The 19,961-nt window shown below is 30.1% G+C and overlaps 1 protein-coding gene across 6 annotated transcripts; it reads left to right on the forward strand.

Annotated features, from left to right (window-relative positions):
- Positions 1 to 4,433: 4,433 nt before the first annotated feature.
- On the forward strand, positions 4,434 to 16,553 carry Nckx30C (solute carrier family 24 member Nckx30C). Of its 6 annotated transcripts, none has more exons than XM_035079400.1 (7): positions 4,434 to 6,032; positions 7,359 to 7,382; positions 9,084 to 9,342; positions 12,794 to 13,062; positions 14,334 to 14,469; positions 14,546 to 14,798; positions 15,166 to 16,553. In XM_035079400.1, the coding sequence occupies exons 1-7, from the start codon at positions 5,160 to 5,162 to the stop codon at positions 15,404 to 15,406; spliced, it is 2,055 nt and encodes a 684-aa protein (XP_034935291.1). In that variant the 5' UTR covers positions 4,434 to 5,159; the 3' UTR covers positions 15,407 to 16,553. The 6 variants fall into 6 exon arrangements, with proteins under 6 accessions (XP_034935291.1, XP_034935290.1, XP_034935289.1 ...); XM_035079399.1 differs by having other exon boundaries at positions 9,087 to 9,357; positions 15,166 to 15,406; XM_035079398.1 differs by having other exon boundaries at positions 4,435 to 6,032; positions 9,084 to 9,357.
- The last annotated feature ends 3,408 nt before the right edge of the window (positions 16,554 to 19,961 follow it).

Here is a 19,961-nt window from a genome sequence, read left to right on the forward strand (position 1 = left end):
ATTAAAAAAAAAAAATACTTTTAGGTAAAATAAAAAAAAATGTATATACCTTAAATGGTATATATTATATAATTTTTTTTTCTATTTTTTTTATTTTCAATGTTTCAGATGAAATGGAGATGAATTATTAGAAGATTGTGGAATGATGGAGAATGAATTTTTAATTAAAAAGAAAAAGTAGAGAGTTTGTAATTGATCTTCTTTAGAGTTTGAATTATGGATATGAGGGATCACTTAAGAGGTGAATATATAAATGTAAAGTAAATGTATGTAAACGCGAGACGATAAACGACGAATAGAAGGCTTTCGTGGTGGAGAATCGATCCCCCACCCTCGGCTAGAATCTGTAAGATTGCCTTAAGCTAAAGCCGTTTTTGCCCCCGCATGCCTATTCTATACCCCCAAGAGCGCGATTAAATGCCGTGGCGGAAGAAAAACGTTTATAAATATTTTCTACAACTGGTGAGCCCTCCGACTATGCTATAGCAGCCTACTCTATAGAACATCCACTCTATACACCAATAGACATTGAGAAAAGATTCTCCTTCATCAGCTACTCTCATTCTTTTTCACCCTAGCTTCTGTCTCGGCTGCTGCAACATAGCAGCCAGCTGTCGTACTTATTTTCTCTTCTTTTAGACTCTTTCGCCTTCTCTTCGACACTTTGGCCCAAGTTAAAACATGTGACTCGGGTCTATCATCATTTAACTTCGCTTTCGGTCAAGCCCATCATGGTGAAGAGAATTTTTAAATAACCGCAACATTATGCTAAAGTGCTGCTGCTTGTCTTATATCCATATCACTTGAAAATGTCTGAGCTCAGACATTATATGATACACGATCGTTATTTATGATGATGTGGAATTTACGTCGAAGGGTTACTGTTATAAAAATCGATGCTGTTGCTAAAAAAACTTCATAAATATGGAAGAATACTCATCTGTGAAAAATATATATAAAAATACACTCTTTATTCGTAAAGATTGTCATTATATATATACATTATATGAATACATATAGAGGAGATTGATTATCAATTTTATTCATTCAAAAATTATATTATTAAAACACTATTTTAAGTGTAAATATTTCCAAATTTTAGCTAAATATTTTATTAAGATATAACCAATTCTTTTCTAGCATTGAACTTAGATGAATATCTGCTCTGCAAGTCGTAGTGTTTTATTTCAATGCACTTAATGTGTTTTAATATAACGTTACCCATCTAATTAACATTGTAGTCACTTTTTGAACACACTCAAGTACATTTGAAGTGGCTACAATGTTAATTAGATGGATAACGTCATATTAAAACACATTAAGTACATGGAAATTAAACACTTTACGATTAGAAATTTACCGTGTACGCGGAGAACATATTTGTGTGAAAATTATTCCAAAATATGATGTCAAATTTACTCTACAGTAGAGTTATCATAGGAAAGGAAATTTTTTTACCCTACCCAAGTGTAAAAATATTGCCACCATTATATAGTAATTTTACACTTGTGGGTGTAAGATTATTACAGAAGGGTAAATTTTATACCATTTTTTCGAATAGTTTTTGCGCAAAAGTTTTTTCCATGTACATCACGAATATCCGGAAAATGCGATACACCGTTTTCCTCTCGATAAATTATTTTCCATTGCTTGATTTAATTTTCATTTATTACCTAGATTGATATTGAATTATTTTATCTTTCGAATATGTTTAATCGACAATATGAACAATTTAATAAGCGGACTTTCTAATTAAGTTGTACATTTCATTAATTAATAATTAACAGATATTAGTTTTGGAATATTTTTCAGGAATACTAGTGATAACATATTGTTTTCAATAAAATTAATGTAAAATAATTTTTAAATATTAATCTATAAATACTTACCAAATAATTACAAATGATTCAATATACATATATTAATACTTTGTGAAAACTAATTTGATTTTGGAGTTATTACAGAAATTGATATTCAGTTATGTTATTTTGAGAGGATGATGAATTAGCGATATTAAAAGTTGAACGTAAAATATTTTGTGTGTAGTATAAATGAATTTTTTCAGTTCTATTTGTTTGAATACGTATTAATAATACGAAATTGATATTCTCCAATCGTAATTGTATTGAATTCGATGGCTCGATGAAAACCTTTAAGTTGGACAAGGAAGAGTATTCTCGAGGTTTCAATAGAATTCTTCGTTTTCTCTTGAAGAAGACGACAACGAATATTGGTTCACGGCGATTGGAAGAAGCGATTGAATTGGAACACACCGCTTTCCACTTCGTTCTTCTCATCTACTCCATTTTATTTCGTATCGCGAAATGTCGACTACCGGTACTTTTCTCTTTCCCTCTAATTCTTTGGCTCTCAGTGTATTCACTTCATGACGGAAATCGAAGTAAAAAGCTTCTCCTTTACTTGCGTTCATGTTATTTTATACATATTTTTAATTGATTTACCAGCAAAATAAAAGAGAGAGGAGCAAAGCCAGTGTTAGCGAAAAATGAAGCAAAAAGATGAGAAAAGAGGAAAAGAAAGTTGAAGTCATTAATGGAATTTCCGAGAGTCCAACTTCCTACTCGCATTATACGGATAAAGAACGAATGTCGAGATTTTTACATTTCTCTATTCTATGAGCTCTCTTTTTACAATAATATTTTAACGTGCTTCCTGACCGAATTGTCCGGGAATCCGGAATATATGCAAATTAAAATCGCTCCACTTTCCACCATTACGTGCCCATCGTGGCGCCCCAGCGACCTTTCTCGCGTTATAACGACCCGCGAATATGTCATATATACTGCCCAAATTTTCTCATAAGCTGCTGATGTAATGTGGATAAAAAAATTCCCGACATTCAGCTTAAGGTTCATCACAGTCGATAGACTATTTCTACTTTTTAATTCTTTCTAAAAAAAATTACATCCTTCTCTTTCTGCTTTTTTATCCTACAGTCCTTTTTCATGAAAAATTAATGATACTATTATAAAAAAAAATTACATAACTATCCCATGAAGCGATTAATAATAATTTTATTGTAATTAAAACAAATAAACTTTGTATTTAAGTCAACTTCTTAATGGCAATTAATCATGAGGTTTATGAAAATTGTAACGACCGTATTTATTTGATGAAAAAAATTTTTAATATCTAAATTGTAGTCGATTTTTATTTAAAAAGGGGAAAAAGTTCAAGAAGCAAATATATAGGGAAGAGAGTGAATAAAGAAATTAAAAAGCGAATAATAATAAAAAAAAAGTAGAAAAAGTAGTTAATGCGGATTTTAGTCAGCCGCAGATGATGAAAATGTTCAGCACTCTTATCTTTTGTAGAAAGCTATTTCGTGGATGAGAGAAAAGGTAAAGAGAATTCTTAGCCGATAAATTATCACCATTGGATATTTTAAGTGAGAAAAAATTCAAAAAGCACAAACATAGCTACAAAAAACAACTATTTCATTTTACAACTCAACAAACATTCGTTAAATACGAAATAATTACAGTTTTACTAAAATATCAATTATTTTTTTAATAAAATAATATATTCGTGAGAATAATTTTTTTTCTACCTTATCTCTCCTGTCAAATACAAAAAGAAAGAAAATGCTAAATGATTGCTTAAGCAATTATATACTCACGTTCATAAATCAAGATGATATCATCTCTTATCTATTTCTATGTCACACAATTCACTAGTAAGACCAACACCTGTGCATAATTGTTGACAATGACGAGTATCGATTACTTACTCTATCAATATACCGATCGCGATATGACTCTTCCGTAGAATGCAATTGTATAGGGAGGTAATGGCAGGGAAACATACTACCAGTATGCCATTCAAACAATTCTAAGCAAGCCATTTGTGATGAAATAATTTAATATCGATGATGTCAGATATTAGATCAACAATCGGCAAGTGTATACAACATCTACACAATGCTATAGTTAAAAGGGTTGATCGTTTTCATGTATCGAAACTGATGGAAAATAATAAAGAGTAATTTGTGATGCTCTTGCTGATAAAATCGATTATTACGATACAAAAATAAAAGTATGATAGTGGTGATATTGCTTAATATTTGGCACTGTTGAGCACACATGAAAGGGGGAAGATAAAGGAAAATTGATGTTGAGATTCTTTGGTAAGCATTATTATAAGACAAAAGATAAGATGGGCAGGGAGGTGATAAGACTCAAAAATGTGTATAATAGTAGTGGAATAGAAGAGAGCGTATAGTGGAGTCGACTCTCAAATATCGAGCGGGCCCCGGCACAGGGTTTGTCTTGTGCTTTAGACCGCATGCGTGCCACACCGACTGTCTCTTTTTCAGTTTGCCAGGCCGTTTTTCTGTCCCGCTCGTGGCGGATTTATACACAGCCGCGCTTGCGTACAGGTGGATGGTCTCACTTCAATAATTGCGACTCCACTGGCCTAGTAAGACAGAGAAGACTGTAGAGGACGTGCGGAGGACGTACGGGAGGGCTAACACTCAGCAGGGGGTGTAAGAGGTAAAGACAGGAACGGGAGCAAGAATGGTAACCGTAACGGGAAAGAGAACGGGAATGGGTTTGTTCCAGTGTGCAGCGGGCGGGCATCGCGGCGGCGACGCCGTTTTGCTGCTCCTGTAGATGGTGTCGTTTGTGCACCAGTCGGTGTGTCGAACGTGACGTTCAGGTTAATAAAAGCTTACACCCTAAATGATGATTATTATTATTAATATTGTCTTAATTATTAACATCAATATCATATCACTATGATATGTTGTGGGTCAGTTTATATAATACTGATGGTTAATAATTGGCGGTTTCAAGGTAATAATATATAGGTTAGATTGTGAATCTGTGTAGAAGATTGGATAGGATTGAAAAGGATATAATAAATCAAGTGCCGCACCTAGTCTCTCTAAAAAGTGAGAAGATAATAATGATGCGATCAAAATTTAATAGAATAACCCAAGGGCCTCCTTGATAACGTTTAGCATCATTTCATCAACTGTGTGATCAATGTGGTTAGTGGAGAATTGGTGATGTAGAAGATGGTGATGGTGCAGTGATACACATTTAGATCTGGTGTGATTAAAAGCAAGTGAGAATAAAAAAGTACGAGAGAATAGAGGAAGAGAAAGAGAGTGTATGTATGTATGACATTCAAGTATGAAGGGAAATTGCGTTATATTTGTGTGGAAGATGATGGCAACGCTCCTGGTGCTGATTGCAGCATCAACGTCGTCCACAAGGGCTCACCGTCCTGTACCTAGTAATCCTGTATTACCACTTCCCAGTTCTGCCTCGCCTGTGTCTACGCTTGCAGGTTCCAATAACTCAACTCATGTAAACACAGACAATCATGATGAATACGATGGCTACAATGCAACACTTCATCATCATCACCACTTTGCCAAGACAGAGTATGGTGATGAGATTGAAAATATAACAGACAAAGCACCACTTTTTCCTAAAGATTTATTTACATTTGAAGAACGACGACGTGGTGCTGTGATTCTTCATGTGCTTGGTGTTGTCTACATGTTTGTCGCACTAGCAATAGTATGTGATGAATTTTTTGTACCGTCACTGGATGTAATTATTGAGAAACTTGAAATAGCTGATGACGTGGCGGGAGCAACATTCATGGCAGCAGGAGGTTCAGCTCCTGAACTATTTACTTCAATCATCGGTGTCTTCGTGTCATTTGATGATGTGGGTATTGGTACTATCGTCGGGTCTGCTGTATTTAATATTCTATTTGTCATTGGCATGTGTGCCATATTTTCTAAGACGGTTCTATCTTTAACGTGGTGGCCGCTATTTCGCGATTGCACTTTCTACAGCGTCAGCTTGCTAACTCTTATCTACTTCTTTCGTGACAACTTTATACACTGGTATGAAGCACTTATTCTCTTTAGCTTCTACCTGGCCTATGTCAGCTTTATGAAATGGAATCAACCAATGGAGAAGCTGGTCAAGAGGATACTCTACAGAAATAAAGTTACCAGAGTCCGGTCGACTGACCAGCTCATGCCATCGGTGAGTCCATCTCGGCAATACTTTCTAATTGTATATCTTAACACCCTAATCAAATTGATTACTGCTCTACTGCTTCCTTATTTCAATTCTGCACTTTAATCAATCATCATCATTATGATCATCATCATGATCAAAAAGAGATCCTATCTATTAATATCGTCAACTTTTCTGGGGCAAAAAAATAGTTTCCAATTATTATTAAAAATTAATTTAGGACTAAAAGAGAAAAATGTTGATAACAGTGGCTGAATATTGTGACTGTTGACTGAACCAAAAGGCGGACAGTGTAGCTGATATCAGCATTTGTTCTACCCACTTCTTTCCTACTAATTCTATACATCTGACAATGTCACGTCCAGTTTGTTTTCTAAAATCGACAACCGACATAATTCATTGTTTAATTACAGAATTCTGTTGTGATTGGTATTGTTATGTTGTTTATTTTTTATTTCTATTTTATTCTCTTCATCATGTCTAACATAAATATTGTTCCATAATAAATGTTGATTATTTTGTGACTGTGGTTATTATTGTAACAGTGATGATTATGAATGGCTTAAAATTAGTGTAAATATGGAAAATTTGCATTCCGTTCACAAGCAAAATGACAAAACAAGCATTGCCTGATACTATTGGTGAGCTTTCAAGCGTTAAAAAAAATACATGACAACACACAAGGTATCTGGCTTTAGTAAAGAATAAAAAAAATGAATGCGTTTTTTATTCCACGAGAAATTTCAACCCAGAAGAGATGACATAATTTAAATTTCTATACGTTATCATTAAATTCACAAATAAAATATATATAGATACACATGGATATATTTTCAAATAATAATCAGAAAAATACATTGACACAATGTGAAAAGTTGATGCAAATAAATCAGATAATTGAATCTAGACTTGAAAATTAAATACACTAGAATTTTATTAAACATTATTTTCAATATTAAATTTATTATTTGCGCACTGTTAGTACAATACTTGAGCTTTTGCTGATCAATACCTTCAACTTTCAGTTAAAAGCACCATACATGCTGACGTACGTAGTTATACACGTACTTTCGTTGATTGCAGTAACAATCAACTGTCAAGCTTGCGAAAATTTTTTTCCCCTCTCTTTACTTTTTAACCTCAACATGACAGTAAATAAATTAGTAGAGCTATTTTATATATGTTTCATTTGCTTATAAAGTTTTGTTGAAAAAAAAAATTCACGCGTCAATAACATTTTATTATGTCTATTTTATTCTTATCTTTATTTTTCACAAGTTACTTGACAAATATTGAGACTTTATACAGTAACTGGGTGTTTCTTGCTTGCAGCACCAGAGCGCTGCCCAGGCATTGGTGAGTCGCATGTGTATCTTCCATTTTCTCTTATCAGTAAACTTTTATTCTTACTATTTTTCATCCTATCAGAAATCTCAGTATCACAGTGCCCGATCAGGACCATAAAAAATGTTATAAATAATTGGAAATTATTTTTTATTTATAGAAACATGTAGTCTGATCAAACCTATACTATTACTACTTATATTTATTTTCAGTAGTACGAGTAATGTATAAGTATTTAGACACTTAATAATAAAAATAACAAATCATTTTTATTTTTATTCTTTCATTGCTTTACACTAAATGCTTTTTCAGAATATAACTATATTTATATTAATTACCTTCGACCAAAGAAATAAACAATAATAATAAATCAAACAGTCAACTAATTACTAGTCAATCATGTCATCTATTTTGTATGATAAGTAATGAAATGAATAATTTTTCTCATACACAACGTGTTCAAGGTATTTAGTATTTATTTATAAGCACTTTTAAATATGTATTTATCAATAGAAATAGAATGTAATAAATTTTGTTGACTTTAATTGAACTTAATTAATGATATTGAATGTTTTTGAATGAATTTTTTTTCCTTGATAATTTAATTGTAAAGATTCGTAATATTTAAGTCCACATTTGTATGAAATTATGCTCATAAATTATAGACAGTTTTAATATTAACATATAAATGGCTAAATTCATGCTTGTACTACTTGATGATTGTTATTAGTAATAAAAACAGTGGATTCTTATAATGAAGACATTTTTTCTAATTAAGCTTAATCACTTCCTTTCATTCTATCTTTACGACACTCAAAAAACACATTTACTAAATGAATCTTCTTAAACAATAGTTGAAATGCAAGTGTAGGATCACTCTATACTTTAACCAAGAGAATCAATAGAGTATACGAAACGACGAGAGTAACATATATAGAGTAGACGGTGGAGTCTTGAAGGCAGCTGACCGACTTCTAGGCACTCACTGCAATTAACCCTCGCAAAATAACCACCTCGACAAGTTTCTATTGTGTATGACCACACTTAGACTCTCCTCATCGTCTTCTTAGTATATTCAAATTATAAACATATATTTCCTTTTTTGTTGTCACACTAATATTTTTATACTCTCATCACTTTCATCAACTCTACAATCATTCTTTTATTCCAGGTTATTATTATCTTATAGAAAAGCAAATAAGTCTATTACTTTTAGTCAAGTGTAATTTTTGGCATGGTTTGAAATGAGAATTTTTTTGTTTAAATAACGACAATGTATTGTTGCATAAATATGAGAGGGAAATTGAAAAAAAAAATTTTTTTTGCTTAAAATAGAAATTTAATTATAATAGTGTATTTATAGGCTTTTGTTTTTATCATTAAAGCATGATAATTCTGTCATCTTGTAAGAGATTTATAACGAATATTTTTGTATGATCAATAATCTTAAAAGGGTTATTCTTTTTTTGTACTGTGAACTAAAAAAACATGCTTTTCCATTTCACATCATTCCCTAGAGTTTTTTGATAAATATTGATAACATTTATCATCCAAATAGAAAATAGTTATCGATATTTATATTAGTAAAAATAGCTTTAAAAAGTATGTAGAATATTTGAAAAAGATATTGATAATGTATATTGAGATATAAAATAAGTTTGATGATAAGAATGATAAATAAATAGTATTATTTATGATGAATATATGTTTCAGCAGCATCCAAATGCAACAAATAGCAGTGAGACAAGTGTAGGAGGGACTTCAGGTGCTTGTGGAAGCAGTGGAGCAGCAATAAATGCAGATGCCGGATGCAGTAGTCGAGGTGGAAGTAGCAGTGGGCAAGGTGTCTGTGAACAATCATCTCACCCAGGTGGTGGTAGTGGCGGTCATCACTCTTCAAGAGAGAGTCACGCCAAGTTTAGGCACGGCCTACTACAATTGATGATCCACACAATTGATCCGCTCCACGACGGTCAGTCCCGCCCCGGTATAACTTCACAACACTCTCTCACTCTCGCCTGTCTGCTTGCTAGCACGCTGCCAACTAGATCCTGCACACTCAAAGTGTAGGAGTGTAAAATAATGATTATGATTAACCATAAAAGCAAAGTATTTTTGCCGATGCACGAGAGAATGATCAGGTGATGATGTTTCAAGTGGTAGATAGTCCCCCAGAACTTGAGACAATGTAGAAAACCATAATAGTGTGTTCTCTGACGTAGTAGTATATACTGTCAGAGAGACACAAAAGCTCACTACTTACTGGTGCAGTACACATCAACTTGGCAACTTGTGTGAGCCCTTGAGTGAAGGTGAGAATGTCTTTGTTAAAGAGAAAAAAAAACCTAGTAAAAATATAAGTAAGAGATGGTATATCCCATCTACAGTCATTTCTTCATCCTCTTTCCCCACTGCACCTGCACCTTATATCTTGCTAGTATTGAAGGTTAATTCTGCTGCTTTCGATAATGTAGGCCGAAGCTTTTGCTTTTGTAACAGCCACGAATTGCCCGTCCCTCTTCTCCTGTGTAGTGTTTCGAGTGTATACCCAAGTACGTACCTAGTCGTGAGTAGAGCGAGTGTATCGAGACCCTGACCTACAAACCGCTCTATCGATCGTTAGTGACTGTACATTTCGCAAGCTCGAGGTTATACCTTCTTATCTTTTTCCTCAAATTTTTTCCCAATTATCTTTTTTTCCTTTTTTTTTTATTCTTTTATTATATTTCATTATCCGCATCATCGTTATCATTTCCACCCTCTTAACTATTATTCCATCAGTTCTCTATATTTCTCTATACACTCATTCAAGGTGTCTATATAACAGTGACAGATAATATGATACTGGAGATGATTCATATAGAAAAAAAAATATATATATATATACATATATACATTTCAAATGTCACAATTTTGCAAACGGATGCTACAGACACTTATATGATTTGGAAAGCTCTCACGATTTGGACCAAAATGAGCGCAAGAACAGTAAGGATGTCGGGCTTCATTCCAACTAGGCGATGCAGAAGGAATGCGCGGAATATCGGGTCACCTCCTCATGCCACGTTTCACCTCTAGCCATGTGTCGCCTCTGGCTTGCCGCCGCCGTTTGTTCTCGCCGTTTTGGCTGACTCAGAACCCTCTGGATATATCCTGCCATACAGATAGACATTCCACTTTGCAGTCCTATTGATAATTTCAATCAATTGACCTGCTGTTGAAAGAAGAATAAGAAAATGAAAAAAATTCATTTGAAAAATAATAAAAAAAAAGTCTATTCGTTTCTGTGATTGTCATAGTTTGATTTAACTCGATGATAAATTTTCATTTGATCTCATAAAAGTATTTTAGAGTTTTATTTTTTAAAAATAAAGCTCCAGTGTCAATGTTTCCTTTTTTTAAATCACCAGATTGACTTGAATAATATCAACCAACAGATGTTGAAGCTAATTTTGAAAAAGATAACATTATAAACATGTTATCATAATAATTATTCAACCAGTATATGTTCATTTTCAATCCAATCTCATGAACATTTGCATAAACTGGATTAAAGTATGTCAGTTTAACCAAATATCAAATAACACGATGGTCAGTCATTTACATATATTGATGATACAATCTGGATAAAAGAAAAAACTTTAGAATTTTTTTTAAATTGTTAATTGATAACAATAAGCTGTTTAGAATGTAATGTTAATCTTTCTATATATCGCATTAAAGTTGATAATTAATTATCTACCACAGCTCTAATTGAAGTGATCAAGTTCCTGATATCTTTCTCATCAAAAGCAGTTCCAATTTTAATAATTATAAATAAGACTTTGAAATAGTTATATAAAAGATAAGAAAGTAGAGCATAAACTAAGTGTTAGACAACCATTAACGTTGTTGATCAAGCTATTTAGAATAAAACGTTGGGGCTAAGTATAAGAAAGCAAGTTTCATGCCATATTGTATACAACACTATAAACCGTGCTAAACTCTAGAAATCGATACTTAGATCGCGCTACGCTCATTCGCTCAGTGACCTTAGCCTCCTTTGCTCATTTTACCATTTTCCCAGTAGATCCTTTGGGATCCTTTCTATATCTTTCTCTCTTGCTCCTACTCACCCCTCCTTCACATTCAAACCAAAAGATAGATCGTTTTTCGATAGTCGCGGTAAGCTCTATATAAAAGCCCAAATGTCGACTGTCCAGTAAATTTGATATTTGGTACCTCTCTGATAAAAAGCTTTCAATCATGAGATCAGAAATTTTAAATTGCTGAGCATAAATTTGGGTTTTATGGAAGAGAATAAACTTATTCGATGCTTTTTTAGAAGAACATTTTCAAATACATACTTTGTCAATAGTTGCTTTTTTAATGTCTAGTAAAATACAATCAAGCCTGTGCTACATAGAATTTTTATTATCAATGTTGTCTTTATTAATTTACAACATGACAAAAACTATCAAAAAATAGTGTGCATACTTTTTAATTATATAAAATATATTATAAACTTGGGATAGAATGTTAGATAATATTTTTTTATTTAAAAAAAAGCTAGAGAAAACGAGAGAGAGAGAGAGAGAGAGGGTGCATTTTTTTAGTTGGGAAAAGTATGATAATTTTTCTCTTTAACAAAATCATACTGTCGTCTCTGGAACGAGCATTAGCGGTTACGGGTTAAAAAGCAATCACGGTCTGTTTATTACCACTTAAAACATAATTTCAGTAACAAACCCAAACTTCTTCATGAAGATAATTATATGCATGAATCTGTAAAATATTTTTATCATTTTATTTACAATTTTTTATTTGATGACTGATAAATAAACTAATTCATTGATGCCAACAATTAAATTTATTTTTCATGAAAAACAAATTCTTGTTCATATCATAAAATGCGTAAATTAGAACAAGAACGTGACTTGACTGTTAAAAACATTGAAATAAGTCATTTAAATTAGTAAAAAAAAATATAAAGCTTAATTTGAGCAGATTTAATTAAGGAGTAATGACAAAAATAATGTTTAATCATCCATTAATTACCAGAAATTAATAGGCAAGCTGGAGACTAGTAAAATTTAGCATAGTTTAAGTCAGTTAAAGTCGTTCATTTAAGACTCTCACGGTCTATTACACGAGTGAGTACTTTCTTTAATTTCAAGAGCTTGTTTCAAATGTTGCCTTCAAGCATAGTTGATATACATATATATCTATACATGGGGGTGTGTGTGTGAGTGAGTGTTCAAGTATTCTGATGTACTTACAATGTTACAATCAGTGTCTTCAACTGAATGACACGTTTTTATATAGGATTAGTTAGTAAATGCATGTGATAGCAAATAGAATTATTAACAAAATGTTTGATTGTCACGAAATATGTCAATCATAGTTATCTTTACTGACACTTTATTTTTTTTGTATACACACAGGCAAAGTGGACGATAAAGCTACGCAGCTGCACGCTATAGCATCATTAAAAGTGTTACTGGATGCTACGAGGCCTCAAAATGGTGCTGCTGCGTCAACGTCAGCACAATACTCAGGTGCTACTTCCAAAGAAACTGCTCTTCAGCTTCAGCAAGGCTCTCAAGGCACTACAACAACCACCACAACCACTACCACAGCTGGAACCACTGCTGGTATTCAGGAACTTCCTAATGGTGGCATTGCTACTGGTTTTGATGCCGGGCTTGAATCGGTTGGTGCATTTAATCTATTATTCACTCTTTTTCTATCTTTTTACGTAGCACTAAAATTTTTTTTTCTATTTAACTTGATATTTATATTTACATCTACTGATTTAGATAATCACCATTAAAATGATTAACATATAACCAAGTAATTTTAATGATTACACTTCTATATCAGAGATTAAAATAAAAAGTTTAAAAAATAAATGCACTAGAAAAAAATTAGCAGCTTTAATCTTCAATTTATCTCACATTTATACTGCACAGATATTTTTTTCTTTTACTTTACAATGAACGTTATTGATTTTTTATACTATATGAATAAAATATTCAATAAAATAGAAAATCTATAAATATTATTGCAAGTATTTTCAAATAAAATGACACATTTTTGTAAGGCCAATTCTGTGTTCCATTATTTAGTTCTTATTGGGCAATCATACTAATTAGTAATCCTGTTCCGATTAGTGGCTATTGAAAAGCTTAATGGAAATGTTCCTATTAGTCACCCTGTTCCAATTATTGATTATAGGATTGGAATAAAGGTCAATAATAGATGATTTGCAACATCAATCTTATGCCATGTGTATAAAAATGTAAAAATGTTGATAAAAAATACCTACACTACACAAAAATTGTCTAGTGTAAGATTCAACATAACTTGATAAATATTAATTATTAATTACGAAGAAATGACAAGTTAATCAAGTGAATCAAGTCATTTTTATTATATAAGATAAATTGAAATACTTAACCCAAATAAATAAGTCTTTGAATTGCAAACCCGACAAATCACTTGATAGATGTAATTTAATTGTCATCTTATACGTAAGACTATTGTTTCAAAAATAGTATAAACACGTAATGTAATGGCCTTGATGTTTAGATAAATGTTGATGTGCAGATCTATTACAATAACTTGTTACTAGAAAGTTCATAAAAGTCATTTAATAATATAATCACCAAATCATCAAGTATCATACCTATCTCCAACAGAGCAAAAGGTCAGAGCATTGTTTTATTTTTTGTTTGCTATGAATTCTCAATATAACAAGTGAAATAAAATCCATTCCCATGGGAATACGATAGTTCTAGATTTATTGTTATGATTCTCAGGATTTTCATTGTATCTCTTCTTTTTTTCTTTCAAGTACGTAAACGTACAGATATGTATAAATATGTACAATGGATGTTCACAAGTATTGAAAAGTTTTTTATAATTTTGAGCTTGTTTGTCTGTATTTAAAGTAAAAAGAGTTTATTTTTATATGTCATTCAGGGTGAAGAAGATGAGCCACCAGAAGCACTGGATATGGCATGGCCCAATAGTCCTAAAAAGAGACTAACTTACATTCTGGTTGCGCCTATTATATTTCCTCTTTGGCTAACTCTACCTGACACGCGAACCCCAAAAGGTAAGATACAATCTAATAAATCTACAAATTATTGATCAGTAATAAGAATAAAAAATAATGAATGAATTATTTTTAGGTAAAAAATTCTTCGCTGTGACATTCATTGGATCGATATTTTGGATAGCAGCGTATTCGTACCTGATGGTCTGGTGGGCAAATGTTACCGGTGATACAATACAAATACCACCGGAGGTAATGGGTCTTACATTTTTGGCTGCTGGAACCAGTATTCCTGATCTTATAACGAGCGTGATTGTGGCACGAAAGGGTTTTGGTGATATGGCAGTCTCTAGTTCCGTCGGTAGCAATATATTCGACGTGACTGTTGGGTAAATACTCATTTATTACTTTTTTTTCTTAAATTATTTCTTTTCATTTCATTCATTTTTATTCATTTCTTTATTAACGTTGTTTTCAATTTACTTTTTTTAATCAAAAGAAATTGTCAACTGTTACGTACAGAGGAAAAATCCTTTCCAAAAGGAAAACAGTTTTTAACCTTCTAGAAATTTCATTTCAGCGTATTAAATCTGTATTTTCTTTTAATAAAAATTTCTTATCAGACCAAAAGTTCAACACTAAAAATTATATTAATATTATCTTAAATCTTTTAATTGTTTAAAAATAAATGATGTTTTTTCTGTCTGATGATGGTGAAAATAAAGGAAATAATTGATTGATTGGTATCCTATACAGGCTTCCGGTGCCATGGCTTCTATATGGTTTGATTTACGGCAAACCAGTAGAAGTTAACTCAGTCGGGATGGTCTGCAGCATCGCTATACTCTTCTGCATGCTGCTCTTTGTTATCCTAAGCATTGCTTGCTTTAAGTGGCGAATGAACAGAGGCCTCGGATTTACTATGTTCCTTCTATATTTTGTTTTTGTTGCCGTGTCACTCATGTTTGAGTACCAAATACTCGTGTGTCCCGTTTAGGAAATATTTAAACCGAGCAACGTACAACCACTCAAGTGTTCGCTGACTCACCGATTTTATTTCACATATTACTATGTTATTATTCTTATTATTATTATTTATCTTTATTATTGTTATTATTATTATTATAATATTTATTGCAATTATCGATACTATTTGCAAATATTATTACAAATAAATAGTTCTCAAGTCGGTCTGTTATTTAGTAAGCTCTGTAAATATGTATAAACCTTGAAGTTATTATCATGCAATTTTTTTATTGTATGAATTTGTAAACGGTTTTATAAAGACGTCTGCATTTATTTATTTATTTACTTAAAAGAAATGATATTAGTTTAATTTTGACACAATAAACTCTCAATTGTTTGAACAATACAAAACACTTATCAAGAAGTTAGAGTAGTTGATAAGAATAAATTTTCGCAATTTTGTATTTAATAAATAAATATACTAATATAAATCGACTGCGAGTGAATTAGATATTTGGAGGATATTAGTATAGATTATGATTCAGTAAATGAGGTTTTTACGTTCTTACAATTGAGTGTCACGATATTCTAAAAAAAAAAAAAATTTGAGACTTTAAATATTTTATTGAAACATTACATTTCATGTAAATAATAAAAATAATGATGGAGTATTATTGAATGATCGAATATGTGTAGAGAATGCTTATGAATAAATTGAACAAGTACAGTAGCTAAGAAATAAAAAGTAAAAATAAAGCTTGATATACATAAATGAAAGAATTTTTGCATAATCTATTAAATCATGAAATATAAAAAAATAAAAAGAGTTTTTTGACTGCTTCATTGCAGCCTTATAGCTTAATTAAAATCGCCATTTAACCGTGATTAAAAAATTTGTTGTACATTGTAACACCATAAAGTCATTAATGAAATTTATAATAAAACAAAAAGACTTGAATGATTAACAAAAAAAAAGTAAAATACATAATTCATACAATAATGAATATAGTTTATGTAAAATATTGCATTTCAAAAAAATGAACTGTATAAATGTTAACACATTCATTATATAATGGTATTATTGAAAACAGTGGTTCAAAGCGTAGAAATATTCATATTAAAAAGTTGATTCTTACACATAAAATTTAGTTCGATACTTATATATACGTGCATATTAATCTCCATCTAATGAAATAAGTAAAATCATAAATTGATTTAATATATATATATATATATATATATATATATATATATATATTTTGTTTTTGATACAATAATTAATGTAATAAGTATAAACAAAAGAAGAATAGATAAGTAAAAAATTATTAAATGCCACACAGACGTTTTTATAAAAACCATTGTAGCTAACCCAATTATGTAGTTAGGTTTTTTTTACAACATCATAACATTCGTATGCAAAATTCATAAACTACTGTATTGACTACATATTATTATTGAACAAAAAAATTGTAATAAAGCGTCTAATGTATTACGGCATCGGTATAAAAAATAGCCGTCGGTGAGTCGTTGAAATAGATTTTGTACTATAATCAGTAACAATCAATCTCGCGTTATTGAATTTTTTTTCTTTTATTTAAAAATTTTTTTTTTTGAATAACACATTTAACGTAAAATCGATTGTTGCTGATATGTACGATTATACATAGTGGAAGTAGCGTTACTCGGTACAATAGTTAAATAGGTGTAAAATAAAAAGAAAATAAATGTGTATATATAAATATACAAAAATTAAATAGGTGATTAATACCTAAATATATAAATATATAAATATACATATAAATTATTATTAAACATAATAAAATTAGCGAATTATGCACAATACGATCTTCCCGAAGTATATCAATCCGCGAATAATAAATGACAACGCCCTATTACATTGCGAAATTAGAATTTAGTATTTAGATAAAATTTTAAACAAAATGAACCGTAAAAAATATTCTGGTTGATCATTTATACTCGATAAATCTATATATGTATATATATATATATATTATTAATTTATATATATATATATATACATATATATATATATACGGCGGTCTGATTACAGTTTACTCTTCGTGTCTATCGTTGCGTGACCTTTTGGTTGTTTCCTATACTATCACATTAATGAATAACGCCATTTTTTGATTTTACTCCCACTTACTTTTAATAACAATAATAATAATAATTTCTATAAAAAGATTTCTTTTACATCCAAATTAAAATTATGTTAAATAATTCTAAAATTATTTTTTGTGTCAATTATTAATCATTCTTATAAAAGTTATTTACGATAGATTTTAAAATTTGACAGAAATATTTGAAAAAATGTCCATTTACTTCTTTGATATAAAAAAAAGTATAATTTCGTAATCACGAAAGCTCATAAATAGTAAGGGTCAATCGTATCTTTTATATTGATGTAGATTTATGGATAAAGAACTCGAAATAAAAATTGAGAACATTCAAGATTGATGAATAATATCAGCTTCATTAGTGTTAATTTTCCTAAACAAATTTCATGTCCTGATTGAATCAAATGAATTTATTTATTTTTAATAATAACAGTATTAATGCATGAACTTGATAAAATACCATGCTGTAATAAAGACTTTCAAGTTTAATTTAAATTTACTTATAATTCTATTTTAATATTATTATTATTTAACATACGAAATATTAATAAAACATAATTCAAGTTTAAAATAAACAATTGACACAAGAAATAATTAACCCTAATAATTATGTCAAATTTTTTAGGTCAATTAGAAATATTTTGTATTAAAATATCTTTTTTATATTCTCAGAAATATTCACACTTGTATTAATTATTTTCTTTCTTCTTTATACAATAATACAACATTAAGTTAAATCTACTCAATTAAATAGCTAAACGAAGATACTAAATGTAAATTTCACAAACCGTTGTAATTTGTACTAAGTATTATATGATTAAATTATATAAATTTGAGGGCAGGAGTGGCCGATAAACAATAATAATCGATAATTAAAACTTAAAAACAAGAACATCAGGTAATTTCAACGCAACAGAAAAATTTTTAAACTTTGTGTAAACGAAAACCAAAAAATTATTTTAAATGTTGGCCTGTTAATTCATGAAATTTGACTCTTGGTAAAGAAATGCAACTGTAAAAAATCTCATATGGAACAAATTATAAAAAGTAATAACAAAAATAAAAAACATTATACGTGATTTCATGCATACACAAGAGTCGTATTAAAGCTGATGGCTACACCAAGTTGACAATGAAAAAAATAATAAAAATTGAAAAAACATTATAACTTGGAAAAACAGTTATACTTGTCAGATTATAATAAAAATAATAATAATAACAATAAAATGAGGCATGAACGCACATATCAGAGAAAGAGACGTTTAAATTTAGATATATCATTAGAAACGATATTAGAATAGGAACATTCATTCGTAAGGCAATTTAGATAAACGTTAAAGTTTTTAAGATTACTAAAAAAATGAATAAAAAATAATAATAATGAGGTAATATCTTAAATGATATTGCCTATTATAAATAAAATAAATATAGTAAGGCAAGTTATTAATCAATAGGTAGGATCAATATAATTATAAATTAATTAATTATACGATTTTTCCGTATATCGTATTATTAAAAAAAAATTTATTATCTTACTTATTTATATTATGTTAATACATTGAAATCGCATAGAGTTCCCCCGTCCATTGACGTTGTTAAAGAAAGAAAATGCCGCATTGTCAACATCTTATTAATTATAACTAGTCATAAAGTTAAATGCATTATTCAGTAATACAATCTTAAACATACACTACATTTCCAAACATTTTCATATGCAGTTTGAGATTAATTGCAATCTCATCACGAGTGCAGAACCAACGAACGATTTATTAAAGAGATTTAAAAAACAAAAACCCAAAAAAATGATGTAGTCAAAAAGTACATAAGATTGTTTATTATTTATAAAAAATATTTGGACCATTTATTAATCAATTATTCCACAACATATTTCTTTTTCTACAAACTCAAGTTTAAACTAAATTTTAATAATAATAATAATAATAATGATAAAAATAATAGTAATAATAATAAGAATAACAATAATAATGATTCTAATGTTTATAAATGATATTTCTCAACTATTTTACACATAAGAAATATTTAAAGTAATATTTCCTTATCAACGACCACTCCATACCTTGTGGATATTATAAAGTTGAAGATTGTCTTTGCAATCTTATTATTTATACGACGATGATAGCACATGTTACTAAATTATAATTCATCTAAAATTCATTTTAAAACAGTAGATGATTTAAATAGTTTACGACATAATATCAGTCATTATTAATTTATTAAACATATATATAAAAAAAAAACAAAAATAATTAAAATAATAATGGTGATCGCTTTCGGAGTCAGTATCAGATTAGTGAGGAGAGCAATATTCGCCTTTTGTGCCGATAAGTGATATTATTATTGTGATTAATCACAATAATTTCGACAAAATTAATCAAGACTGGTCTAGTCATTCGGCAAAATTATCACCAATGAAAACAGGCGTAATAT

This window comes from Chelonus insularis, unplaced genomic scaffold (assembly GCF_013357705.1).
Source record: "Chelonus insularis isolate UGA/USDA-ARS -01 unplaced genomic scaffold, ASM1335770v1 contig_24_pilon, whole genome shotgun sequence".
Lineage (NCBI taxonomy): Eukaryota > Metazoa > Arthropoda > Insecta > Hymenoptera > Braconidae > Chelonus > Chelonus insularis.

What these genes read in the sequence shown, in the direction of transcription:
- Nckx30C (XM_035079398.1), top strand. Translation starts at nt 5,160, where the DNA reads ATGAAGGGAAATTGCGTTATATTTGTGTGGAAGATGATGGCAACGCTC. An exon ending in TTGATGCCGGGCTTGAATCG is followed by an intron (nt 13,063 to 14,333) that starts GTTGGTGCATTT and finishes TATGTCATTCAG; the next exon opens with GGTGAAGAAGATGAGCCACC. An exon ending in ATATTCGACGTGACTGTTGG is followed by an intron (nt 14,799 to 15,165) that starts GTAAATACTCAT and finishes TATCCTATACAG; the next exon opens with GCTTCCGGTGCCATGGCTTC.